The sequence below is a fragment of the Gavia stellata genome, chromosome 6, assembly GCF_030936135.1.
Source record: "Gavia stellata isolate bGavSte3 chromosome 6, bGavSte3.hap2, whole genome shotgun sequence".
NCBI lineage: Eukaryota > Metazoa > Chordata > Aves > Gaviiformes > Gaviidae > Gavia > Gavia stellata.
Window position 1 is genome coordinate 42554755 of NC_082599.1, and position 27746 is coordinate 42582500.

The 27746-nt window shown below is 46.6% G+C and overlaps 1 protein-coding gene across 3 annotated transcripts; it reads left to right on the top strand.

Annotated features, from left to right (window-relative positions):
• Window positions 1-1634: 1634 nt before the first annotated feature.
• NR1D2 (nuclear receptor subfamily 1 group D member 2) lies at window positions 1635-25610 on the top strand. Of its 3 annotated transcripts, XM_059818479.1 has the most exons (8): window positions 1635-1690; window positions 5088-5348; window positions 7309-7397; window positions 8358-8502; window positions 10084-10700; window positions 13851-14036; window positions 17896-18106; window positions 22555-25610. In XM_059818479.1, exons 1-8 carry the CDS (start codon window positions 1675-1677, stop codon window positions 22749-22751), a joined length of 1722 nt encoding a protein of 573 aa, XP_059674462.1. In that variant the 5' UTR covers window positions 1635-1674; the 3' UTR covers window positions 22752-25610. The 3 variants fall into 3 exon arrangements, with proteins under 3 accessions (XP_059674462.1, XP_059674463.1, XP_009820333.1); XM_059818480.1 differs by lacking the exons at window positions 17896-18106; window positions 22555-25610 and adding an exon at window positions 16961-17880; XM_009822031.2 differs by lacking the exon at window positions 1635-1690 and having other exon boundaries at window positions 5024-5348.
• Window positions 25611-27746: the final 2136 nt, after the last annotated feature.

Here is a 27746-nt window from a genome sequence, read left to right on the forward strand (position 1 = left end):
ACGTAGTTTGGAGTTGGTAAGAGGAGGAGAACTGGGAATACGAGGACAAGAAGCTTTTGCCCTAGGAAATTGGGGATGGGGGATGGAGGGCCTGGAGATGGTGGTGGGTGCTGCCTGTGGACCAAGAGAAAAGCTGGATGTCTCCCAGCTGCTTGGCCACAGGCGGAAAACCGGGAAAACTTACCCGTTTACCTTATTCGAGCAGTGAGGAAGCTCGCCCAAACTGACCTGTTTACCTCATTTGAGAAGCGAGGAAACTCACCCAAATTAGGAAGCGGTAAACTACATTTAGCTGCTTTTAACCTCTAGTTGTTAACCTCATTTAACCCCACCGCCTCCTTCTCAGTCTGGAGGTCAAGATACGCCGCGAAACGAGGCATCTCCCTCCGCCTCCCGGGGCCCGAGGAAGGGCAGAGCTTCCTTCTGGTCTCTGCCTTCACTTAACGGGGACCCCTTTCCCCCCCTCTTTATTGTTGTCGTGGTGGGTTTTCTCTGTGGGTTCCCTTCTGGGAGCGGGAGATGGGGGGAGCGGGAGATGGGGGAGAGTCCCCGGCGGGGACATCGCTGCTTTACCGCCCCGGCGCGGTGGGTCCTCTGGGGGTGCATCCCTCGCCCGGCGGGGGCGCGGGGGACACACACACACACACACACACACACACCACACCCACACCCACACCCACACCCACACAACACCCCCCCCCCACACACACACACACCCACCCACACACCCACACCCACACCCCCACCCCCACCCCCACACCCACACACACACCACCCCCCCCCCACACACACCCCACACACACCCCCACACCCCCCCCCGAGCACCCGTGCTCGGAACTGTCAGATGTTGCGGCCGGGACAGGAGAGAGCTCATTAGCTGCGGCAATCAGCAGTGGCATTTCCTGCCGGCGCCCGGCGGCGGAGCGGCCCGGCCCGGCGGCGGATGCTGACACCGCCGGCCGTCACCGTGCCCCGCGGCGCCGCAGCCGCGGTGGGCGAGCGCCGCGCCGACTGCAGCAGCGGCCCGGCCCGGCCCGGCCCGGCCCGGGCGGTGGAGGTGACTTCAGCGGGGCTCCCCCGCCGCGCCCGGCAAGGGGGGCGACGCCGCGGCGGGGGCCTCCGCGCACACCGCGTTGCAGGCAGGTCCCGCCGCCCCTGCAAGCCCGTGTACGCCCCGTGCGAGCCCCGCCACCGCCGCAGTGCCCGTGCGAGCCCCGCCACCGCCGCAGTGCCCGCCGCCGCAGTGCCCCCGCCGCCCGCACGCGCCCGTCGCACGTGAGCGCTCCCGCCCGCGGCCCGGGCGGCGCGGAAAGTGTGTCACTGGGTGAGGGGGGCGGTCGGGGGCGGGGCGGGCCGCCGGGGCGGGGCGGGCCGGGGCGGGGCGGGGCGGGCGGCCGCGGTGCCGCACTCTGCGCGGCTCCCGATCGCTTTTGTTGTAAAGGGGAGGGCGCCGCGGCGGGGACGGGCAGCCGCCGCTCTGACAGGCGACAGCGCGGCCGCCTCTCGCCCGCCCGCCGGCTGCATGTAGGGCTGCGGCGGGGACGGAGCTGGGGAGACAGCGACCGAGCGGAGCCGTGCCGTGCCGAGCGGAGCCGAGCCCAGCCCAGCCGTGCCGGGTCGGGTCCGGCGGAGCCCAGCGCGGCGCCGCCCCTGACCCTGCAGGAGGAGGCCGCCATGGAAGTCAGCGCGGGTAAGCGGCGGGGCGGCCGCTGCGGGCCGGGGGGGGCTCTGCGGGGTGGTCCCGGCGGGCCGGGCGGGCGGCGGGGTGCGGGCGGGGGCCGGCCGGGGCGCCGCGGGGCGGGGGAGCGCGGCGGGCGGCGGCGACGCCCGGCCCCGGCCCCGCTGGTGGCCGGGCCGGCCGCGCGCTGCCTCACATGGACCCGCCGGGCGAGCCATGTGCGCCCTGTGTTTACGTTCCGCGCGGCGTGCCCGCTCATTGGCCGTGCGGGGCGGTGACGCGCGGATTGCATAATAGTGCCGGGGCGGCGGCGCGGGGCGGCTGGCGGCGCGGACACGTGAGGCGAGCGGGCGGCCGCTGTTTTGGTGACCTACATTCGGGGCGGCGGCGGAGGGGCGCGCCGGGGACACGTGGGGCCGCGCCGCCACTGCGGCGCCGGCGGCCCCGCCCCCGCCGTGCCCGGCCCCGCCCCCGCCGCGCGAGGCCGCGGCGGGGAGCGGGCGGCCGTTGGCGCCGTGCGGGGGGCGGGGGGGCGCGCTGCGGGGGGGGGGGGACGACGACACACGCGCTGCGGCGGGGGCGCGGGGCCCGCACGCGCGCGGCCGTGTGCGGCGGCAGGGTTGCCCGCGCGCCCCGCACGTGGACCGGCCCGGTGCGCGGGGGTGGCGTTGTGTAACGGGGAGGGGGCGGCCGAGGGCAGGGCCTGTCCAGCCCCGCTCCGCCTGACGGCAGGGAAAACCGCAGCCCCGGCCCCGCCGCGCGGTGCGGCGGGCGGGCAGCTGCCCGCGGGGCGGCAGGGGACGGGCAGGGCCACCCCGCGCCCGGCTTTCTTTCCCGCTTTGTTGGCCGGGGCGGTGAAATGGTGTCGGGGGTGCCGGCCGGGGGAGCCGCTGCTGCAGCGGCAGCAACCTCGGGGCGGGCGAAACGATCGATAACGCAGCCAGTTCGCCGCCGCCTTCGCGCCTCTGCGTCCTTACAACTTCCTAAATCTCCGTGTAAGTGAAACGCCCGCACGTTACGGGGCCCCCCCGTCAGTAAATCCCTGCCAGGTGGGGCCCGGAGGGCCGGGGTCCTCCTAAGGGGCCCCCGCGGCAGCGCGGCTCGGCGTAGCCAAAAGGACTTGGTTTACCGGCCTCCACCGGGTCCCCTGGGCAAAGCCCCAGCGGTCTGCAGACCCCGCGCTGCCCTATCCGCCGAACGTGGGGGTCCGGCTCTGCGGGGCGCCAGTACGCGCGTGCAGAGAGATCGCTGTGTCTGCGCGCTTTGTCTCGAGTTGTCGCCCTGTGCTGTGTATGAGATTCAACTTTTGACTGCTGACCAAACAAAAATAGGGTTCACGGGGAAATGTAACTCCTAGGATAACAAAAATACCAGGAATCTTGACTGTGACACAGACAAGACCACCAAGCTCTCTCCAGGCTACGGGAGCAGCCCAGCTACCTGGGGCTCCTCAGGCTTTCGAAAGACAAGAGGTGAGAACCCCCGGGGACGTACTCTTTCCGTGCTCCCCTATGACATTGGTGTTACCCTCGAGGGAAAAGAGCATCTCTTTTTATGGGGCAGGGTTTAAAGATAGCGGGGCGAGGTGGCGGCCTGGAGAAACGTGGAGCTCCCCGCAGGGGCCGTGATTGCGTGCCCTGCTCTGCCCCTTGCCGATAAGGATGGCGCCTGCTGAGGAACTCGGTGCCTCCCTTGGACCAGGTGGACTGTGAGCTTTGAGCTGGCACCTGGCAGAGGCGCGTGCACCCCAGGGGGTGGCAGGACATGTGTCAAATAGGTGGTGTCTTACACTAGCACGGGTGTTTGGCAGTCTCTTACGCCATTGCGGGACCTGTGTGTCCATTGCAACCCTCCGTTCTCCAAAAACCTGATCCTGAATGCGTGCTATGCTGCGTGGAGGATTTCTTAAAAAATCTGTGCAGGAGCGACCGCTGTGGTGGGGCGTAGGGCCACCAGTGTCCAGGAACGTGAGAAGCAGTCTGTGTGTAGCGCACGTGTCGCACGGCTGCTCGGTCTGACTTCTGCTCCACAGCGGCTCTGCCGGGGGCTCCTCAGCTGCACGCCCTGTAGGGTGTTGGTGGTAGTTCCCTTGGTGGAAAAAATTGAATGTTAAAGAGGAAATGGGCCAGTAAAACTGCCGCAGAAATGCTAAGAGGACCGTTATAGCTGATCAAATTAACGAAAATTTGTAAGTCAGAATTTCTACCTGCAAGCAGTGGTATTTCCAGGGTTGTATAACACTGCTGTCTAATAGCCATAACAGCCTTTATCTGTGAGGAGGCGATGGCTGATGAAAGGGGCTACAGCCCTGACCTGCCATGCCAACTCAGTTGATCAAGGACTCTACTGACACCAGTGCTTTTTTCCTCCAAAGGAAGCCAGTGCATGGCCCTTTTAAAGTTTTTAATTCTTGCTGGTGCGTGGGGTTCCTTGCTGCAATGTCCTGAGTTGCCTGTGAAGAGGCTTTACACAGCAATACAGGCATAGAACAGAGAAGACGCCGAGTGTAATTTATTTAAACAGTTGTGTGGCTTTCGCTGTTGAAATTTCTGTGTGAAATATCAAATGTTTTTATATTGACTTTTGAAATGCTAAGTCTCGGAGACAAACTCAAATGAAGTGAAAACAATTTCTCTTGCTTCCAAGCAAGAAAAAGGAGCCTGTGAAAAGCCAGAACTGCTCCCAGGTCTGCCTGAGGACAAAAAGCTGTTTCATCTGAGGGATTCTCAAGTGTGTCAGATTGCAAGACGCTGCAGGACGGAGACTGTTTGCAAATAGCAGCCTCGCAGTCGGAGTTTAGCTGCTGCTAGAAACGCTACAAAGGCTTGCAGTCGGACAAATGGCGTTCAGTAGGGTAACCAGGCTGCAGCGCTGCTTCTTTCCCTTGCCCCCTTCCCTTCTGCATCGTGAGCACCTCCCAGCCCTTCCTTTCTGTGCCTCTGGCGCGTAGCCTGCCCGGAGTCTTTCTCTCTGCCCTATTTCTGTCCCTAACCTAGCTTGTTTGCATTCTGGCTCCACAGAGCTGTAAGATCCTGTCTTTGCTGTGGCTCCAGACAAGGTCTGCCCAGAGGGTGGCCAGGGGAACCTGCCCTGGGCCATCCCGTGCCCTCTCCCCGCTGCCCCGTCCCACCAGCACCATGACTTGTTGCGCCGTTTTTTGGTTCTGCCATTTCATCTTGACTTGGATCGGAGGAGGCTGATAAGACAGGAGAAGGGGATGGGGCAGATTGGGAGGTCAGGCGTTGAAAACGAATGGAGAGAAGCAAGTCTGAAGGAGGGAGGGAAAGGAGTGCGCCCAGGAACACGTGATGGCTGGGTCTGGTGGTGCTGGGTCACGGTGTGGCTCACATGGCAGCGGTGCATGTCTGCTTGTTATGTCACTGCGTGCCGTCTTTTTTTCTTGCCTTAGGGGGTGTGATAGCTTACATCAGCTCTTCAAGCTCGGCATCTAGCCCAGCCTCATGTCACAGTGAGAGCTCAGACAGCGGTTTCCAGTCATCCGCTTCCCCTGTACCATCTTCTCCGAACAGCTCCTCCTCGGAAAGTGGCTGCAACGGACGGAGCAGCGAAGGCTCTGATGGGGCACCGAAGAGCGATCGGTTGGAGGAGACGATTAAGACAAACCAGTCGAGTGTTGCTGGTTTGACAAAAGGCCATAATGGAGTCACAAGTATGTTTGGTGCTGGTTCCTGAAACCACCATTTTCCCCTTATATATTACAACCCCATATATTACAACCGGGTCCTCCATGAGGCTTGCCGTGAAGGCACATAGCAAAGCCTACGTTTTTATCTTTTTGCATTATATGTATGGTAATACGTATGGTATTGCCATACAAATACTAATAGATAGAGGTCCCATTGCTGCTAACTTCAAACAGTCCATAAATACAGTCCAGCTTTACTTCGTATTTTCACTAGTGAAATCTTAATAAAAATCGAACATTTGGTTAAAAAGATGCAATGAATGAAGTAAAGGTAATAGGAATCAGAAATTGCCTTCAGGAATACTTGCGGAGCTGTCTTGCAAATGTAGTTTCTCTATTTTTTTCATGCCCCTTCACCTTCCCTCCCCCCAAATTTCTTTGAGGAACAAAAATAAATAAATTACCAAAACATTATATTGTATTTACATAGCTGTAGCTGGGACTTTTATCTTTCCGATTCCAAGTCTTACTTTGTTTTTTACATCCACAAATTACTTGTAAGCTGGATCTAAAGGATAGCCTTTTAAAATGCATTTAATAATCTAGATTCAGCTATTTTCTTCACACTTTTTTTTTTGTAATCAGAGAATATCAACGATAAAGAACTACATTTGAGCAGTTTTGGAAGGGCAGGAATCAAACTGAGTACTGGAATGAGTGTTTCAACAAACACTCGGAACTTAGACTAGTCTTTTGAAGGCTGAATTCTTTTATTGGCAGAATTGTTTTATCATTTTGCATTTTTATGAAGCTAGAATAAGTATCTAACAGTTCTACCTTAAAAGTATTTTTTTTTTTTAAAAGTGTTCCTACACCAGGTTCTTAGTAAGAACCTTTACTTCCTCTTAAAAATTCACTAGCAACTAGATTTTTGATATCAGGGTGGAGGTTCCTGAAGATGAAACCTGTTGTAAACTGTTCAGATAGATAGATAGATAACATTTGTAGCTCAGTACTAGTTCTGTTTAGGAAAAAAAAAAAAAAGAAAATTTTGTGGTTTGGTTCTTTTTCAAAACCTTAAAAAAAAAAAGTTTTAGTTCCTCTTTACAAATGAAACCCTAATGTCAAATAAATTACTTTTCTGGTAGAATATGGTTCTGTGGGAATATTTCCAGGTGTTTCTGTTGCTCACTGTTAAGGTAACTTTGTGGTTACTGAAGTCACTGATAGAATTCCCATTGCCTTCAGTGAAACCAATGTTAGAGCAGCACTTAGGACTTGCAAAAAATCTTTATTGACAAACAAATAAAATAGTTGGTGAAAAACTTAAAAAAAACCCCCAAACCATGAGCATATTCACAGGACTGAGAAGGTATTTTCAAGTTCAAGTGTGCAAACATGCCATTCTGGATGTGCACTCAAATGCATAGTCTCTACATATGTAGATGTGGCTGAGTTACCAGTCCTAAATTGTTATCAAATAGGTAGAGTGCATGGCTTGTTTACAATATATAATAAAATAAAGTGTACTTTAATATTTCTATTTTTAAGAAAAGATGTTTATTCTTTGTTGGGGAAACTGTAGCCTTTATATAGGCTTACTTGTCCTGATGGGAAAACAGATCAAGCCTGAACTTTGGTGTCCTAGTTAACTAAATGGTCCTTTTAGAAGTGCATAAGTGTAAGCAGACTTTCTTTTTCTACAGTTGAGTACAATGCTACTGTGATTTAAAGTCCAGTGAATATGTACTTTCTGCCTATTTTGTTGAGTGCTTCGTGTTTGTCTTTTTCCCTCCCTCCCTTGCACTGGTACCTTCTGAACTATTCAGGATTTTTGTACATTCTTCTTGTCTGTTCCTCTGCTGTATTTATGTAGAACTCACCTGACATATTTTGCTTTTAGTTCAGGTTTTAAAAGCTGGAAGTGTGTTCCTGCATTTGTCATTGGTTTTCTATGTCCTTGACTTTTCTGTTCTGATTCTAGAATTTAATGGCATGGTTCTTCTCTGCAAAGTCTGCGGAGATGTCGCTTCAGGATTTCATTATGGTGTTCATGCCTGTGAGGGCTGCAAGGTAAGCTATGTTTCTGCTCACCTTTCTGCTGGTGAAAAGCTCAAGTTCTCCCCATAGGGGAGAAGGGGTGATACTGCTGAAAAAATATTGATATGCTTCTCTGTTAAACTTAAATCTGAGAAATTTCAGACAGTGTGTAAGTTGTAAGAAAAGGCAAACCACTTAGCAATACACAGCATTTTCCAAACTCTGCAGTACTTTCTGTTCTTGCCCCTTGTCCAATCCTGCCTGACCTGGAGTGCACGGCAGAGAACAAGAACTGGAGACAGAGGTGGTAAGGACCGTGTCACGCAAGACATGTGGATGTTAATTGCATTAAGAGATAGTGGGTGTGAGATGTCACCTGGGCTGGGGCACACAACAAAACGGCTTTGGAAAAGCAATTCTTTACCACGGGGAAAGCCAGAACTGGGTGCTTGCATGTTCACACATCGGTAGATCTGTATTTTCTGATACTGTAACACTGCAAGTGTTATGTTCTGTGAAGGAGTTGATCAGCTTAAGGGTTATGTGAAAGAACCAGCTCTGAAGGTCATACGGTGCAACAGAATGGTTTTGTTGCCAAACTGTGGAGATTGAAGTCAAAAGATGCGATTTTGACTTTCATCTTTGCACTTGATGTCATAGGAGATTGAGGGCATATCTTATAAATTGTCAGTGCAGTGATAGAGGTAATACTGGAGATATTTTGCTCTTAGGTGCTGACTCTGCAGGGAACAACTTAGCATCTTTTAGAATTAAAAATCATAACTAGTTTGCATTATACACAGATCACACGTGAAGGGGAAGTAAGTTACGTGGAGTAGCAAGTTCTTTAAAATCACTTGGGGCTGATGGCTCTGAAGCAGCTGATGAGATGCAGTGAGGTTTTCTGTGCTTGCAGAGAGGTGAATCTTGGCAGGAGGATTTGACATGTGTTGTAATAATCGTTGTGGGGTTTTTTTGTTTGTTTGTTTACAGGGTTTTTTCAGAAGAAGCATTCAGCAAAACATCCAGTATAAGAAGTGCTTGAAGAATAACAACTGCTCTATAATGAGAATGAATAGGAACAGATGCCAGCAGTGTCGTTTCAAAAAATGCCTGTCTGTTGGGATGTCAAGAGATGGTACGTTCCTCTACTGAGCAGTGATCCTCTGAGAGGGAATCTGCTGCCCACCTCAAAACCGATTGCGGAGGGTCTTAGTTGCAGAAAACACAGCCAGCCCTATTGTCAGGGACACGTTCCCTGTCCGAGAGCGTTTAGATCAGTTGCCTTCTTGCTCCGTGACTCTCCTGAACTGGTAACGTAATACTGGCCGCAGAGCTGTCCTCCCGTCTCTGGAGGCTAATGCAGTGGGATGCGCTGCAGTGGTCTGTTAGGGGGACGGTTGTAACAAGAGTCTCAACTTTGTTTTAATGAGTTAATATTTATAGCTGTGTCCTGCCTGAATCTGAACAAGACACTTCTCTCTTTCTTTTTGGTTTTTTTTTTGTTTTGTTACTGTTGCTTTTTCAGTGAAAGGGAATTCTGCCCAAGCTGATAGCCGTGGAGTAATCATTATAGAGCCTAAAAAGTTGGGTTTGGGTGCATGGGACGAGCATATAACTGTTCTTTTTTTTTTTTTTTCTTTCTTTTCTTGGAGGGAGGGGAAAGGCAAGGAGGAAAGGGTAATGTTGAGCTGTTGTCTCTGACCACCTTGCTGGCTATCCACTCCTTGTGACTTTTTTTAAAATGTAATGCTGAAAATGTAGTACATTAGTCTGCTACAACTTACTGTCGCAAACAAGAACTCTTCCTTCTGTTTCACTTTTTAATTTTCTCTGGGTGTTTATTTCACAAGAACTAGGAATCTTGGGCTGTTAATAATTTAGTGGGTGGAGTGTTAAAACTTATTTTAAATAATTGTTCTGAGTTCTTGTCGTGCATAGGAGTTATTTCATACCCTAGGCGCTTGTTTGCGCATAAGGTTGCACCTGCTTTAATGAAAGAGATTTAGTTACGTTAATGATGGACTGCTGCATGAACATAATTACATCAGTCGAAACTGGTTATAAGCCCTTGTAAGGCTGTGGTTGAACAGGATGGTAGAGGCAGTTGTAGCTTCCCTAGGACAGGGTCAAAAGTGCTGCAGCCACAATGATGTGCATCCCCTTACCAGCAGAAAATGTCCTTGTCAAGGCAAAGTTATCAGGAAAATTTGCCAAGGTAAGCTTCATTCAGCATTGATTCTCTTAACTGTTTTGGCAAGTTATATAATTGGTCCATGAGGAGCTGTCTTGTAGGACTTCTATTCAAATATGATATGAACTGTGTTTACATTCAGCTAATTGTCAGCTCACAAAGTTGTACTGATTTAATTGATCCAAGCTTAAAGCCTGACAATTAACACAACTGTATGTGTAGTCAGTAGCCAGGTTTGTAGCAAAAGGGGAAAAGGCTTTAGAGATTGTGTGCTTTAGAGCTGCCCTCTCTTTGTATGTAAACAACAGCATACATTTCATATCTCACACCTATCCTATGCCCAGGAAGCTCCTTGACTTCACTGGTAATAACCCTGCTGTAGTATTGGTGCGAGCAGTTAAAGTCTTCCCTTAAAAGGCAAGATTTTTGGTTGGGGTGTGTATTCTCTGTGTGTGCATGCTAACGCTTTCAGGATTGACTTTTTCTTTTTTCTTCCCATCACTTTTCATTTTTCCACCTTGGTAGCTGTTCGATTTGGCCGTATTCCCAAACGTGAAAAACAGAGGATGCTGATTGAAATGCAGAGTGCCATGAAAACCATGATGAACAGTCAGTTCAGCGGTCACTTACCCAATGAAGCATTAACAGAACATCAAGATCAAGCACTTCAAGAAGACCTTTCCTCCAACCCCAAACAAGAGCGGGAAACCATCAAAAGCCCTTCTCCTCCTCCTAGTGCTGACATGGCTAAGGAAGAAGTGATCGGTATGGTCACTAGGGCCCACAAAGACACTTTCATGTACAACCAAGAACAGTCTCAAAACCCAGCAGAGATGATGCAGTCCCAAAGTGGGGAGAGAGCGTCAAAGAACACCGAGCAGTACATCTTGAGCAGTGAGCACTGTGTTAGTGGGCTCGGTGGCCCTCAGTACCCTGGAAGTGAGCAGCCCCTTGGTGGACAGTACAAAGGGAGAAGTGCAATGCATTATCCAAGTGGACACGCCATATGTTTCACAAATGGCCACTGTATGAACTTCCCCAGTGGTTATACTCAGCGACTGTGTGATAGGATCCCAGAAGATGGCTTTTCTCCAAACAAGAATACCACTTACTCTTGCAGCACTGGAGGAAGAATGCATCTGGTATATTGATATCAATTGTTTGATTTGACTTAGTGAAAGGCTTGGTGATGGGTGTGATCCAGCTGTGCCTCTTTAGTCAGTGAAGCTGCACATGATTGGCACAACTGCTGAAACTTAAAATAGTGACACAAGTTTGATAGTGCAAATTGTAATGGAGAATAATGGCTTGAGTTATGTGGAGGATTTGAAATCATACAAGTGATGGGGTTTCTTGGCTCAGTTTTTAGCTGACTGAAAGTAGACTAATGTCAAAGAGCATTGGCTGAAGAAAAGTCATTGTTTTTTTAACTGGCTTGACTTAAAAACGAAAATGGATGTTAAGAGTTTATAAATTCCCTTCTTCACTCAATCCTTTTGAAGACTTCACTTTAAAATAATCTATACACTCAGATATGCTGTATTTTCCTTAAAGGTATTCAGAGCAAATTTCTGGGGTGAAACCTCAGGGCTAGGATTTTCAGCGAGTCTGTTTGCATGCCTTGCTAGTGTGTTCTAAAATCCTTAGATGACTTTGCTAGAGCATTTTCTCACTGAATTCTTAACAAGGATGTTTCCTATTTTCCTGCATATGGGTTTCGGTGGAATTTTTTTTTCCTTAACAGGTCCCTCCTGTTTGCCTTGCACCTGCTGTTTCTTTGCCATTCAGGCAACCGGTTCTGTAAGCCCCTTAAAATAGATTGTCCTTCTCTTTATCACTGGAGCTGCCTGGGATGAGAGAACATAACATCCTCGTTCTCATCCTGCACTCCTGTTGAGAAGCACGAGCCCCTGACCTTTCTGAAGTACTCGAGCTGCTGGTATTTTTCTTCCTCCTAGTTTGTGAAGAGTCTTCACAGGTTCTTGAAGGCCCCTGAAAGTCTCCATACAGTGAAGGCTGTTTGTTTTGATGCTGGATTTCCTTTTTTGTTGGGGTTTTTTTGTTTGTTTTTTCTTCTTTGGCTACTGCATATGTGGACCATGCCATCCCTAGCAGGCTCTGACCTTAATTGCAGACTCTGGGCACTACACCATGGCAAATAGTAATCATTCCCAACCTTTCTTCCTTGCAGAGAAAGTATGTGGAGTCACTACAACAGCATTCTTGGCACTCCTGAGAAGCAGAGGTTAAACCTGTCAGTATGGGCAGGCAGGGAGTGACGCTGCCTGCAGAGGCCCAGCCAGTCAGTTTGACCTGTGTGTAGCAGCTGCAGGGAGATTTAATGCAGCTGACGATAAGGAAACAAACCCGAATCCAACAGAGTGCTGCAAGCCCCCTCCACGTCCCTGACATGAAAGAGGGCTTTGCCAGAGAGGTCAATGAGAGCAGGACCTGGCCAAAATGAGTCAGTAGCTGTAAGGGAGTGTAATTAGGCTCTTAACCAGTACAGAGACAGAGATGTTCAGGGGTTCGGTTTTTTACTCAATACCCTCACAACCAGAAAAGCAGAACAGGTTGTTCCTGAACAGGTTCCTGTAAAGAGAGCTAGTGACTGTACAAGCTGACAGCTCCCATAGGAAGGACTCCTGGGCAGAGGTCTCTCAAGAGCTTAGACATAATACACAGGGGTGGAAAGTGGCAGTTTCCCATGAGGACCGAGTGCCTGAGAGCTAGGGTAAACCATGGTGGGATGAAAAACCAAAGTGCTTTTTGTGTCTGATTTAGAGCGGGGTGCTGAACCATTCCTTCCTTATTTTCAGAGAGTACTGTATTTTTAACAATACTGGCGTGAACCGTTGCAGTATCATGGACAGAGCAGTGGTTAGCGTTTGCCGTGCTTCTGATTGTCTGCCTAGACCTTTCCTTTTGCCAAAATATTTTAAGATTTTGAGTTTATGGAAAAGGTCCTCCTCTACCCCACAAGTAATCATTTGGTTTTAGGCATCTTCCGCAGACATGCAAATGATGATGTGATTCACAGCTGAAATAAAAATTTGCAGTTCTGTTCCTTGTCTTTTGGGGAGAGCTTTCTGCGTATTGACTGCCCAGTTAGAAACTGATATTTGGGGGAAAAAAACCCCCACCAAAACAGAAATGTGTATCTATCTACATCTTGTTTTCCCTAGGTGTTGCCAAATGCATAGGCACACCCATGTGTGTATACCTTTTGACCATATTCTAGTATGGATCTTAGGACCTTCCATGGAAAGAATTGCTAGGCAATTATCAGATTCAAGATGCCCTGCAAAAGCATCATAGCTCTGGGGAATTACTGATCTATTTCACTGTTTTCTATTTACTTTGCTGACATTATGTAGGATTACATACACCTTTTAGTATACTTGTAAGGAATACTTAAAGGAATTCTCATCCTTGATGATGACAGGTGAAATTAATATTAAAATGTTTAAACTTCATTAAAAGATGTAAATTTTAGAAAGCAGAACTGAAAGTATCTCAGAGCGTCTGGTTGGGTTTTACAGAGGGAATTTATTGGCAGTCAGCCTTGACTGATACGTCTGATCCCATTGTAATGGATTCAGACTTTCCTACAAAAAAATCGCTGTATGTTTGTATAAAAGAAAGAGCGTTTTGTGACTGAGCAAAGTTGGAATACCAGTTCCTTGGTCCTCCTTCAGTGATACAAATACAAGCAAACACATAGGAGAGGAAGGTTGGCCTGGTAGTGAGGGTGTAAACAGGTGACTCAGGAAACCAAGGCTCGGTTCCTTGCTCTGGTGTTGACACCTTTGTCACCTTGACTGAATCACTTTACTTGCCTGCAAAACAAGACAGATACATGAGAATGAATGTAGTAGTGACTGTGAGATTACAATCGACTGATTGTGAAATCGTGATTAATTGTGAGATTACAGGGATAATACAAGTAAGAGAAATCCAAATGTCAGGCATGAGTGACATTGGGGAAGAATAGCATAACCTGGGTTCTCTCAAGTCTTTTGCTACAAACAATGTTGGCATTTCCAAGGTCAGCATATTTAGAAACAGACTGCTAATGGATCACCATGGGTTTTTTATTGTTTGTTTGTTTTAAAGGGAGGAGGAGAAATCCAGTTGCTTTGGGAGTTGACTGAGGAATACTGGTATTTTTTCTCTATGCATCATTATTGCAAAGTTTTTGTGAAGAATAAACCTGCTTCTTTCAAGTATTTGTCAGTATTTGGAATTATATCTTTAAGAGTTGTTTTCTGCATATGTTTTATAAACATCAGGTCTGCCCAATGAGTAAGACTCCCCACGTGGACCCAAACAAGTCTGGTCATGAAGTCTGGGAAGAGTTTTCCCTGAGTTTTACCCCTGCGGTGAAGGAAGTGGTGGAGTTTGCCAAGCGCATCCCAGGTTTCCGAGATCTCTCCCAGCATGACCAGGTTAATCTTCTGAAGGCTGGGACCTTTGAGGTGAGACCACTGTGTGTATAGTGCAGACTTGACAAGCTGTGTAGCAGTCTGACCCACTTAAGAACAAAAATAAGTAGAACTGGGTTATATCGGGCAAAACCAGCTTGTTCGTGGATGCTAGCTCTGAGCTTTCTTTAAGCTGATGGTGTCCAGTGCTTCTGTTTGGTCAAATCTTGGTGAGCTGTCCCTCTTCCAAGCAGCTCAGAACTGCTCAGGCCTTTTACCCACTCCTCTTCCCCCAGCATTAATAAATGACTAATGGGGAGTTTCTTGGTTTTGTATAGTAGCGGTTACTTTGATAACTACCTTTGCTTAGCCTGGAGAGAAGCAGACTGCATCTGGAAGGGTGGATAGTTTAGAAAGCTATCTATTGACTTGCCCATTTTGTAGAGAAATGTGTTTTTCACTCTGTATGTCCTTCCTTATGCCACTGTGCTCCCTGCCAAAGCCAGAGCATCCATCCTGACCAGTGACCACTAGCCTTTGCTGGCAATTGGGGGTTGCTGAAGCCTCCATCTCCAAAGCAGTAGCACTGATAACTAGCTGTACTGCTGCAGCTCTGTAGATACTGTGTACCAGCTGCAGAGTACTAGACTAATCCCACCAGGTCCTTGTGATGAATTTCACCCACTTGCGAGCATGACATGTATATGAATTAGTGGTGTTAAACTGGGAATGATACCAGAGAGCTCGGTGCTGTTTTATAATTAGTGACCTTCACCAGGGGACCTTTACTTAAGGTTTTAGTTGTTTTTCCAGACTCCTGTGTTTGTTGGAGACCATGTACATTTTATAAGTATTCAGATGTGAAGTTTAAACATAGAGGGCCAGAGAGGTTGAAGTCCCAAGTATTCAATGTTACTGTGCTTTTCTGGGGCGGGTGGGGTCGGTGGTGCTTTTGCTTTTGTTTACTTGATTTAATCTTTCAAAAAGGGATGCTGGATATTGTATTTACCTGAACTGAAGACATTTCTTGTGTAATGTGTTGGGTCTTTTATCTGCATTTATACAGCCCAGTTCTAAATTGTTGTTGGGTTGGAAGGTGCAAGTTATACTGGAAGACTTGGTGCTGGGCATGTGTCAGTTTCTTTGTTTCTTCCATTTGGCTGTCATGTATTTTTTGCTGTTATACTTATTCTTGACCTTTTAATATTCATCTACAACTCCTGTAGCTAAGGGCTGTATTTTCACTTCTTCAGCTACAGCCTCTTATGTTGCTGTTCACATTACACAAAAATGGTGGTTCCTTCCTCTGCAAAGTGGTATACTGTCCAGTGCCCTCAAGGAGGGTGGAAAATCAGGCTTGAACTGTTCCTATAACGTAAAGCCAAACCTTCATGTTTTGCAAGTAAAATGTTTTGTCTTGGCCTTTCTTCACCTCAAGCTTTTTTCAAGCCTCATTCCTATGCCTTTTTGCCAGTTACAAGCACTGCTGATAAGAAGGTTTCTATATACAGGGGAATTAATAATAATGTATGGCTGCATGCTTCTCCCTATTCACTTATAAGAAACATTAATGATTTCTCTTAGTGAGCTGGTACCTGTAGTTAAAGGCCTACATGGCATCTTAGCAACAGAAAAAAAACCCCAAAAAATAATGCTGCAGAGCAGTGGAAAAAAACCCCCAAAATGGGGATTAATCAAACCATTGTAATAGAAGCAAAAGCATCTTGAAAGCCTGGTGCATACAAGGTCATTTCTGTCTTCTGGGTAACTAAACTAGGATATCCCAAAATCTGCATGTTAATAGAAGAACCTGAGTAAAAGTACTGCCTCCGAGCCCCTTTTGGCTCCCTTGGGCACCAGCGTGTGGCTGTCTTGGCACTGTGATTACCAGCAGCTTGTATTCGAGAAGTGCTTGTTCGTTTGGGGGTAAGAAGACGCATGGAGACAATGTTGGTTTTAGAGCATATATATATATTCACACAGCTATATATATTCACACACATGTAAAATAAAAAGCCCTCTTAGAACGGGGAGTACTGCGGAGCTTGGTATATTGTGGTGGCATTTTGCATGGGAGCCAACTCAAAACCAGCAGTGAGCCTAAAATAAGGAACTCGGCTGGATTTGAGCTGGTCCTCACCCACCTCCACAAGCCCCCACCTCAAATGTAGTTGATAGTAGAGCTCGCAAGCCCCTTGGATCCATTGGGGTAGTGGCTCATTTTCTCCACAGAGTCACCAACTTGGTAATTTGTCTGCAGGTGGTGGGGAAGCGAGCAAGCACTTGCCTGTGTGGAGGTTTTTGTGTGCTTATATTGCTGTGGTCAGGTGAAAGGGTTGATCAGGTATATCCTCAGTGTGCAAAATGGGAGTCTGGCTTGAAGAGAAACAGGCAGAATCAATCATGTGCTATAGTCTAAACTGTTCTTCCTTTGGTTAGAATGGTGACACTGAAATCTATGGGCGAGGTCTTTGCCTTAGTATAAATCAACACAGCTTCATGGGCTTCAGTTTTGAATACCAGTATTAATAGTGGTTGCTCATATTTAAAGTTCATGTTTCTAAAGCCCAGCTCTGTAAGAAGAATACCATTTTGAACTGGAGAGTTGTTGAGTACCTGGTGGGTCCCTGCTAATGCACAAGTTCAGCTTTGTCTGTCTACCCTTTGTCTCCTTTTGTTGTATTCTGAGGGCTTCTGCACCTAGGTTTCCGCACTCTGTAGTTAATGTCATCAAAGGACATATAGCTTAGGTGACAAAGGTGAATGATATATAATGCTCGTGTATCCTTCAAGATTGCTGCATGTTATTTGGCTGTTTAAATTTAGGAGCAGGTCATGTAATGTGCATGAATGGTGTTTGAATTCTCAAACATTTTCATTTTTTTTGAACCCTCCTTTTTTAAGCTTGTCAAAGGCACTAGTCTTTGCTGAAAACCTGGTTCTCCTCTCATCTGTAGTAAACATTTAAATTAATGCAGTTATGTAGGGTAAGTGAGAAGAGACGACTGTCACACCAAGAGATTACAGCAAGTCTGAAGTTTTAACCAATGCCAGTTGGTTCATTTTCTCCAAATAAGAAGGCTGTTGTGTGCAACTTAAACCTTGAAAATGTAAATAAGGTTGTTGAACATGAGCAAATGAAACTTTACAAGCCATTCCAGAGGGAAACATTTCACAATACGACTGAGAAACCACAAGAGAAATTTCAGCCCAGAGGGGTAAGTTCAGCACATGTCAACTGCTCCAGCCCAGGTGCTTATACGAAGGGTATTCCCAGCTGCAGCTACAGACCAGGTGCCGTTTCAAGCCCTGCTTTCCTAGCCTTTTGAAGGCCGTACATGTGGCTCCTTTCTGCCAGAGCTCATTAACATTCCAGTGGGTACAGCGATGTGGCATGGTACTTTCCCAAAGAATGCCTAGTGGGCCAGATCATCAGGTGGTGTAAATCAGCATTGTTTCAATGGAGCTGCTCTAGTTTATGCCAAGAGAGAATCTGGTTCAATACCTTGATTTTGCTCCTTATAAGCGTGGCCACGAAAACGTTTCTTTTAATGCTCTGTATGCCTTTGGCTGTTCGGTCGCTTAAGCAAGTTGCCCTGCTGGCATATTTATGAATGGCATTGTCTTTGGGGCTCAGGCTGTCTGAGGCTTAAATTTTAATTTTCCTCCCCTTCATGTGCTATAGCCCCTCCCCTGCATCCACTCACTAATTTTTTCACTTGTTTGTTTCTCTGACTACTGGGCCAGAGCTTGCACTGTTTTTTACAGCTCAATAGCATGCTGACAGTTTCAGTATAGAATGCGATTAATGAGACAGTTTGAATGTTGTTAAAAGGTTTAACTTTTTTCTTTGGCTTTTCTAGAAATCCACCTATATTTATCTGGTTTTGTTGTTCTTTTTTTCTTTCACCAGGTTTTAATGGTACGGTTTGCATCTTTGTTTGATGCAAAGGAACGTACCGTCACCTTCCTCAGTGGAAAGAAGTACAGTGTGGATGACTTACATTCAATGGGAGCTGGTGATCTGCTCAACTCAATGTTTGAATTTAGTGAGAAACTAAATGCCCTGCAACTTAGTGATGAGGAAATGAGTTTGTTTACAGCGGTTGTCCTGGTATCTGCTGGTAAGGAGAGAAAGTTAACTTACACCTTTGCCAAATTTTGAATATGACTCTCTATTGAAAGATTCCTGTAAAATGTATACCTTGTTATTTCATGTCTAAGTGCAATTTAGTAGGTTTTAAGATACTAGCAGTCTGTAATTTACTTTTTTACATACCTGCTCTTTCTAATATTTGCCTTTTGGAAAAATGTGGCAACGGGCTTATATTTTCTTGCTACTTTCTATAGAATGCAAAAATACATCTCATAGCTGCCCAATGACTGTTTAGAAGCTATTTGTCTGACTCATCTAAGTTTCACAGGACAGCATCAGTGAAATTACTCCTGACTTGGACAGCCTAAGTCTTGGGATAAGGTGGTATTTTTACTTCCAAGTATTGTCATTGAAGTCTATTGTGTATCTTATTTAAGTCTAAATCCAATAGTTTGATCTCTGCCTCTGTCAGCAAGAAAGCCCTATTCATCTGCATGGTGACTTCTTACCACTAAAGGTCTGCCAATCCACTAACATCTTCCCTGGCCTCGTATCTTGTTTCAGTCCCTGGATAGACAGAACACCCTGGCCCAGATTCAAAGAAGGATTAAGCACCTACTTCTGTAGTATTATCTAAAGCCTCAAATTAGGCACATTAGCTCTGCATATAATGCCTGGAATACAAGATGCAGAATCCCTGCTTGCTGGGTAAGGTGCTCTCTAGAGGTAGCTAGCAGGAGTGCTGGTAGTGCCCACTTCTTATAAGCCAGCATCTGGGGGCCACTCACTTCTTAAACAAGTGCACCTCTTCCATGTGAGTGGTTTAGACCCACATATTTCTTATCAGGGAGGAGCACCCCAGGCACAGTGCTGCAGGCACATGAAGCCTCTGTAAACAAGGCAGGACAGTTCAGTCTAATAGCTTTGTGCACGGCGTAACTGAAATGTGATAGCACAGGATGGAGCAGCTGTAGCCTCTTCAATTTGTAGGTGGTGGTAATGACCAGAGGGTGGTACAGAGTTTGCAAGCTTCAAAAGCCAGAAGCAAGTGCAGTGTGAAAGAAACATGGCACTGTAGTTTGTTAATGAAAATGTTCAGGTAGCAGAGAGAAATCTGGGGGTTTAGTTGCTTCTCCAGACTCTGCTTTACAAATTTGATCTTTCAAAAAATAAATTGATGAGAACTGGAGACAACCTTTAAAATAAGGACTGAGAACCAGGCCTCTTCCCTCCTTGTGCAATGTTGTAACTAGGCTATGGCCGCTCTTCTTGCTTGGTCAGCTGCTGGGCCCTCAAATATCGCAGTCTGTGTGCCGCCTGTTTTGAATGTAAGTGGCTGTATCGGTTCTGTTAAATGTGCTTGTAGCACAGAGCCAGTGCCCCCCCCCCAGCCTTTTAAACACTGCTCCATGCTGATGCTAGCTCCCAGTAGGGCTTAGCTTAGGGATGGTGTGTAAGATGTACAGCACATAATGTCAGAGCTGTGCAACAGGACAAAAAGAGGAGGTGTTTGGTATTTAGGTTTCTCGCAGCTGCTGGGGATTTTTCAGATCGTGGCTTTGGACGTTATTGCTACTTTGTGATCTGATCTGCAGTCTGATCACGACCTTCCTGGACTTCTTCACAAAATACTTCCAGAGTTTTCTAAAGCACAACTTCATTGGTCTTCTAGTATTTGGGCCCAAACCTGCATTTGTACCGTATTCCAGCACAATAGTAACCTTGATGGTCACTGTGAGTCCAGCAATTTCCAGATCAACTTCATTCTGTAGCTTGCAACTGAGTTGAAATGCTGCAGTTGTTACTTGCACAAGCGAGTAAGCGAGCAAGCTTCATGCTTGAGCAGGTACCTAAGAAGAACAGAAGGGCCCCCAACAACGCTCCTGGGGAGGATGCTTGCAGTGCAAGGGCTTGCCAGGAGGAGAAGGTCTCGGTAGAACTGAAGGATTGTGGGCGTCGATGAAACGGATCTTGAAAGACAGATCCCCTGCACACCACCCCTCAACGAGGAGTGTGACCCAGAGAGTCATTTCCCATAAGGGGGAGGCAGAGCTCAATTAAAGAATGAGGAAGAGTTGAGGAACAGCATCAGAGAGAATGACATGGAGATGCAGGCAATGGCAAAAGATGCTGTAATTGGAAGAAGAACTGAAGAATAAGGCCATTAAGACTTCTTCATCTCAGAATGAAAGTTACTCAGAGAAGATTGAAAGGAAGATAGTAGTAAAAATTCACATGGGTTCCAGAAGCAGACAGGAGTGTGAGTGTTGAATCCTGATTAAGTGATCCAGAAAATAAAATGCCATGCTGCACTATTTAAAAATCTTTTTAAAATACTTTCAGTTGCATAAAATACTTTATAAAAGTGCCAGTAGAAAAAAAAAAAAGGTTCATAAGCCTCTAAACAGTGCTAGTGGGACGAACACTTGTCAGAAGCATCTCCACATAATACTGGATGAATAACCACTCTTACAAGGGATATTTAGAATGTGCAGAAAGAAGCAGCAGTGGTAGTAGCAAGGAATTTGTGTAACTGTGTACATCCTCTTGTTTTGGTGTCATACGGCAAGGCAAGAAAAAGCAGGGCCATACATCGAGGATGTTTGTAGTGGTGCTGAGGAATTACTTTGGTACCATTCCAAAACTAAGAACGCTTCACCTCTGGCTTCAGTTAGCTGGATGTGTTGAAGATGGAGGGGAGATAGCAAGACAGATCATGAGCACTGAAGAAGGAGGAAGCAAGGTGGAAGCAAAGCTGAAAGAATGCAGTTCGTGCAGGTCTAGAGACCAGATAATCTCTTAACTGAGAGTGGTGCCTTGTGGTAGAAGACTCTAAAATACACACCCTTTATTCTCTCTTATTGGGATAGTACTAACAAAAACTTCTGCTGGCCACTGGGAGCAACTGGAAGTAGACTGAGAGGGAGAAGAAATACTTGGACTAATTGAAGAGAGGAGGCTACAGTAACTCACCTGAGGCAGCCAGGAAAGACTGGAGTGCATTCTTCTGCTTTCAGAGGCAAGGCAGTACTCCTGTCACTGTACAGAGCTCTTGAGAAACCTCGCCTGGCATACTCTGTGCAAATGTCATCATCCCTGCTCATGACAGAGCAAACCTAAAGGTTTTGCAAAGGTGGGGGGGGGGGGGGGGGGGGCAGGTGGCATAGTTGGTTTAACAAATAAAGGCAGAGAGGCTTCTCTTCACTTGTGCTTTCCTGGAGAGCAGCTGCCAAACCAAATGGGGAGTCCTCACAGAAGAGTGGAATATGTGCTAATAAACATTGTTTGATATTAATCAAAGTTGCTAATTGCTAGAGTAGAAGGTTCTGGAACAATCTTTCTACAGTAACAAAAAACGTTAACTGCTTTAAGATGGATCCTTAAGTGGATTATATAATAATTTTTCCCATAGCGGTAGGGAAGTGCAGTGAATAGTCCAGGAGGACTTCCTAGACTCTGTTCACCCGAGAAGTCCGATTGGATTGACACTGACAGAAGGCATAAGGAAGGGATTCCCACTCTAACTGTACGATCTGACTCAGTGCTACTCCAGAAAGCTGTTGTCAGTCTGTGTCCCAGTTCTGCAAAGTGCTGAAGTACATGTACACATCACAGCACATTTCTGTTCGTGTCCATCACTCCTGTATGTATGTGCCCTGCTGAATTTACATAGTGTTTAAGAGAAGAGGCTGCAGCTTGGAAAAAACAGCTACTGTGCATGGTGATTAGGTGAGATGTTTTGCTTAAAAATTCATACTTTTAAGCTGCTACTTAAGTTCCACCTAAGGACAACAGGCATGTTCTTAAATACAGCTTTCTTGAAAGAGATGCTTTGGGCGTGGGGTGAGTGCATATCTGAAAGCATAGTATTTTTCTTGATGTTGAAATTCTTTTCTTCCTCAGCTGGGAATTTTTGGGTGCATCATGTTTCATTTTGTAAGTGCTTCTGAACACTCAGAAATAGTGCCCAGTCGTGTCCAGGCTTGTACTCCCTTTGCCCCTGGGGATCCCATTGTGCAGATACGAGTGTGGCTTGTCCTGAGTGGGATTTCCTCCTCAACCATGAACCTCCAATTTAAGTTTAGGGTTCTGTGTTCAGCCTTGAGAAATGTTTGAAATTTTTACTTCAGTGTGCCCTGTCTTTCTCCTTGCATTGAAAGTTGTGATTCAGCAAAATATTTAAGCGTGTGCTTCAATCTGTCCTTTTTCTGGAAACATGGGTGATTACAGAAAAGATGATTGAATGCTGCCAGTTCAGTGTGAGATTAATACTTTGCAAAGCTGATGCTAAATAATGTTTGAAAGACTTTTGGTATGTGGGTTTGAAACTTCCCGCATAAAGGTTTAATTTTTCTTGTGCTTCTTAATTTAGTGAGTGATTCTTGCAGTGGGTTTATGTTGCAAACTACATCTATTCAGTCTCTTTTTTTTTTCTTCTCTCTCTCTCTGTACCCCCCACCCCCCCTTTCTCTTTAGATCGCTCTGGAATAGAAAATGTCAATTCTGTGGAGGCCCTTCAGGAAACACTAATCCGTGCATTAAGGACCTTAATCATGAAAAATCACCCAAATGAAGCCTCTATTTTCACAAAACTTCTTTTGAAATTACCTGACTTGCGTTCCTTAAACAACATGCACTCTGAAGAACTCTTGGCCTTTAAAGTTCACCCATAGGCCTTTAGGTCTCATTTGTACTTGGACTTGCCTCGTGTTAAACTGTTTTGTGCTAAAATATGTATTTATACAGTTGTACCACTTGTTGGGGAGAGAGAGTTCACAGACTGTGAACAATTGATAGCTGTCCCATAACCATGCAATAACGCTTCAGCAGGTGCTTTCAGCTAACGGCGGCGCAGCATTCAGACTCCTCCAAGACGTCCAGACCCAGCTGTGCCACACTTCCATAGAAGAGGTTGTGATGAGCCCGAGTAAATATGGACTGTTCTTTCACTTAGAAAAAAGAACCACCACTGCCCTCTCATGTAAACTGAATGCAGACTAGCTGTGTATGTGCATATGGAGCATGGAATGGGGTGGGAACAATCCTGCGCTAATAGGAAAATGGAAGAGCTGATTTAATTGGTCTTTCACTTATCTAATAGGTGTATGTCTGTGTCTCTTGATAACTCACTCATGGTTTCACTGTTGTTATTCCATTAAACCTGATGGAATGATTTCAGCCTGCACCAACTCTTCACTGACCGTGTGTTCATACCGTGTGTATATAATATAAATAGTTAAGTAATGAGTGTTTATGGCTATATAAAGTACAGAGTTGTGTGTATATATGTGTATGTATATAAATAGTTCTATACATAAAGTATACATACAATTCCTTCACAATATTTTAAACTGTGAAGGAATTTAAACTTAAAACAGAAGGTGATCTATGGGAAGAACCAAGTAGATGCACTTTGCATATTGCTGAACTAATTATCTGAGCATTTCTAATTTTTAGAAAACATCAAATTTGCATTAATATGCTGTGTTTGTTAATTTAAAACAAAACCAACAGAGTGGCACCAAAGGGGCAGAGTCAGCTTCAACTTCCAGAACGGGCTCGTAGAGAATCTCAAGTGGAGATGGTTGGTTGTGGCACGAATGAGATTGATTGTCCATTGCCACTGAGGTTCTTACATTCTGATAAAGGTTAAAGAAGCACCAGATGCTCTTCAAAAACTTCAGCACAGCCAGAAAGAAACTATCAGATGAGTAACAGCATCTATCAGAAAAAAATATGGGAAAAATGTATCCACGGTTGTGTTTGGGTGTATGTGTGTTCTGTGACCATTTATTTCTTGCAATGCATCATTTTGCTGCTTCATTGCTAAATGAGAATTGAACACAGAAATGTGAGATGCTCCATGTCTTTTCACAATTTGGGCTTTGTGGTTCCCATGCCTGTTCTTCTGGAGCTCTCCATTGGCGCGTGTGCATGTGAGTGCGTGTGTGTGTGTGTATGTGCAGAGAAGGTGCACTGGATGGTCTGGATTTTTTTCTTAAAAAAAAAAACAAACAAAAAACAAAACACCACAAAAACCAAACAAACAAATGGGACTTTTTTTGTTGTTTATGCCAGTAGCAAATTACAAAGCGGCTCTCTATGGGTTTTCTCCATTTGTAGCAGGACCTGGCACCAGAAAAGAGAGATTAAAAAAAGCCAAAGCAGTTGTGTTAATTAGTTATGTTTATGTTTTGCTAATGTGGGAAGAAGATTCGCCATTACCCTTGTGTTTAGTTAACTTACCTTAGAGGTAGCCCTCTGGGTCTCCAGCGTTTGGTAACACTGCTCTGCGGAGGGAGAGGCTTCTCAGTTACTGCGTTTAGATGTATGTGGTAGCTGAGGCCAGGAGCCAGAAAGCCGCCAGACTGCAGAGCTCCTCCTCGCCGTGCAGGAGCAGCTCTTGCGCAGCAGCGAGTCGATGGGAGCCCTCGCGCTTGCCGCAGAGCTGGAGCATCAGGAGCCAGGCAGAGGAGGGGAGGCTCGTGCCCTGCTGTGGCTCCGGTCACCTTTGGGCTGGGGGATTTCCCCTTGGAAAGTGGTAAGGAGTGCTGGCCAGGGGGCTGAGAGGGGCAGGCGGCAGGTGCTTGAGTAAGAGCTGGGGAAAATTCAGCTTTAGCCTTGGCTAAGGAGCAGAAGAGCCCACCCTTTCCCCTCCTCCACAGCTGCTGCGGGGAGAGCTGTCCTGCTTCAAGCTACTTTTAACCACTGGATAACGGCCCCTTAATACATACAGTTTTGCTGTCCAAATGTGCTGTTGGGGCATATTGTCCTAATTTCTGTTAACAGTCTGCATCCTACCAGTATTACTTGTTTCAGAGCTTCACCAAATTACGCGTTGAACCATTCAGACTTTAGAAAGGACACAGTCACATGTTTTGTATTATTCAGGAGCTGAAATGACTTCTTTGTAGACCCCATTTCAAATGTGGAAAGTACAGTTAACCCTCGGTTGTTTTGGGAGAGAAGGAGGCTTCTTACAGAGATTGCCGCCCTACAACTGTGTTTCGTTGTGTTTTGGGTTTGGTTTTTTTTTTTTTTCCCTCTTCTTAAATCTGTATTACTAAGCCTTTAGGAATGTATAACCAGGACTGAGTAATTACTGCTTATTAAATTTTTAGTTAGATTGACCATGTATGCCTATAGATAGATATTCTAACTTGTGCAATTTCATTTGAAATAATCTTCCTGTACATAATGGAAAAACTTACATAACAGAAAAAAGCCCCAAACAGATTGACTGAATAAAAAAGTTGATCAAAGTATGGTTCAAAAGTGACCCACGTATTACGAACCCTAGCTGGACTCTTAGAAGAAAATCTAAACTCATCGTGTTAGCTGTGTATTGTGAGCTCTTCTTTTACTGTGTCACTGGTTATACACTTGTTAAACGCTGAGATAATAGACTTCATGCCAGGCATTTGAGTACTGTAGATTGGGTCATTGCTGAAAGATTAATGTACTGTATGACTTAAATGAAATTTTTATTCTTGATTTTATTCTTGATTTTGTTCTTGTTTTAAAAGATTAAATATGGGCATTATGTCAGCAAGCTAAACTGTGTTCCTGTGTTCTTTGTATTTTTCTGTATGAAATCTGGAGGGGAGGACAACATGCCGAGATGAATGAAGCAGCAGTAATGGATGAGAGCATCGGCTGCTGTAAGGTCACGGGGGCTGTGCTGGTGCAGAGTGGCTGGGAGCCCGCATCTTGGTCTGCCTGGGATACTGGTCTGTCTTGCCAGGTGGTTGGATAGGGCTTTCTGGTGCACTTCGCTTATTACAGATTTTTGGGTAGCGTCATTAAAATAGGTAATTTAAACACCTTCGTTACATTTCAAGAATATAACCTTGTAACTGAAAAAGTGTATACAATTTAGTTTTTGGTAAAGACAGTCTTAAAGCTAGATTATAAGAGGTAGATGGAAAACAGCATACAAAGGGCAAAGATGTGTTTGATTTTTCCAACTTGATTTCCTAGTTTGAAGTGTTTACTGTTTTAGGAGGTAAGAGAAGCTTCTCCAGGAAATGCTGCATCTATCAGTGTTTTTAAAAAAAAAAACCAAACCCAAAAAAACAAAACCAAACCGGAAAATTATGACTGCCAGCACTGAAAAAAATAACAGCACAAAACCTTTCTTTTTTCTTGGCATGTTTTCTCTGGTGGCATGTTTGCATATGGCTTCCATTGTTGCTGCCAAGTCTGAGCCCCTGAGCAGCGCTGTGAGCCGTGGAGGTCCCAGGGTCTGGGAGGTCCTTGGGAAGAGCTGTTCCCAGCTTCCGCTGGGATGCTCCGGATGGGCTATGAGTAATTTTTCCCTGTTTGGCTGCAAGAGCCTTCCAGCAGCAAATGGGGGCACAGGACGGGGAAGCTTCCCAGTAAAAATGTGATTCTACTCCCCCTCTCCCACCCTCCCAGTTTGGCAAGATGCTCTGGGGATGGGGACATGAAGAATTTGTGCTTGTTCGTGGGAAAATTGCTGGGCTTGGAGTCAACAGCACCGACTCAAGTGTGAACATGCCCCCAGCAGCCTGCCCGGTCTCTGTCCTCGCTCCATGAGGAAATGGTGGACGTCGCAAAGAAAACAAAGGTATGGGTGTCACTGTGTGAAAGTATAAACTGATCAGGGTGTGGGCTGCCAGCTGCCTCCTGCTCGGGCTTGTGACCCCCGGGCTGTGTGCAGGGTGGGAGGGAATCGGCATTCACAACTGAACCGCAAAGCACTTTTATTGCAGAAACAGTGCGTACGAGGAAATAATTGGCACTTCCTTTTCTTTGATGAGTACAGCGAGCAGCTGCCAGAGCCTTCATCAGCGAGTACCGTCAGGTTTTTTTCGTTTAATTTTTTTTTAAGGTTGAAGTGTGGCGTGGGGACGGAGGAACATCCAGGTACGGGGAGAGCCTGGAGACACCCACCCCTGACAGCCAACTGAGCTGCAACAGGCAGCTTGGAAAAAACGTTGTGGAGGCTGTGCTCGCTGGGCAGGAAAGTTGGTCAAGGACACAGCCGCGTTGCCAGCAAGAGAGAGAGGAGTTGAGCAGGCGTGCGCAGCGGCTGCAAGGCTGCACATTCCCACTTAACAGGAACAAACAGGTCCATCCACACCAGCAAAGCTTCCTCCCATGCAGACACTGCTCTGCCGCGCCAGGCCCCTTCACAGAGCAGTTTATACTTGCTGCAAATGTACACCCTAGCACTACTGTTTTAAGGCAGAGCTTGCAATGACAGGGGGCTGAACTCTGCTGTCTCCTCTAGCTATAGAAACAGATCGCTCCTGCCTGGCCTGAATCCCCAAGGCAGGCTGCGTGGTTATCCATGACAGTTGCTCCCCCTTGTTGCTCTCCAGGAAAGCCTTTGCCTCTGGCTGGAGGAGGACCCTCAGGGGGTTACTTGTAAAGTTACATGCTTAAAACTGGGGGGAGTATCTTCTCGAAGGGCCCTTCTCTCTGCCTGCCCTCCCATACCTCAGCTTAAGAAGCTTGTGGCTCAAATTACTTCACGCAGCAGCACCGAGGGCTGCTTATAAGGTGGTACAAAGGCAGAGGCAAATATGACGTGTTAAAAGCCCATCTGGCCAGGAGCCGCAGCTCAAAGTGAAGCACATCTGGAGAGGCCTGCTGGGTTACTGCTGCACAACAGCTCTTCTCCATCGTGTGTGATGCGCCAT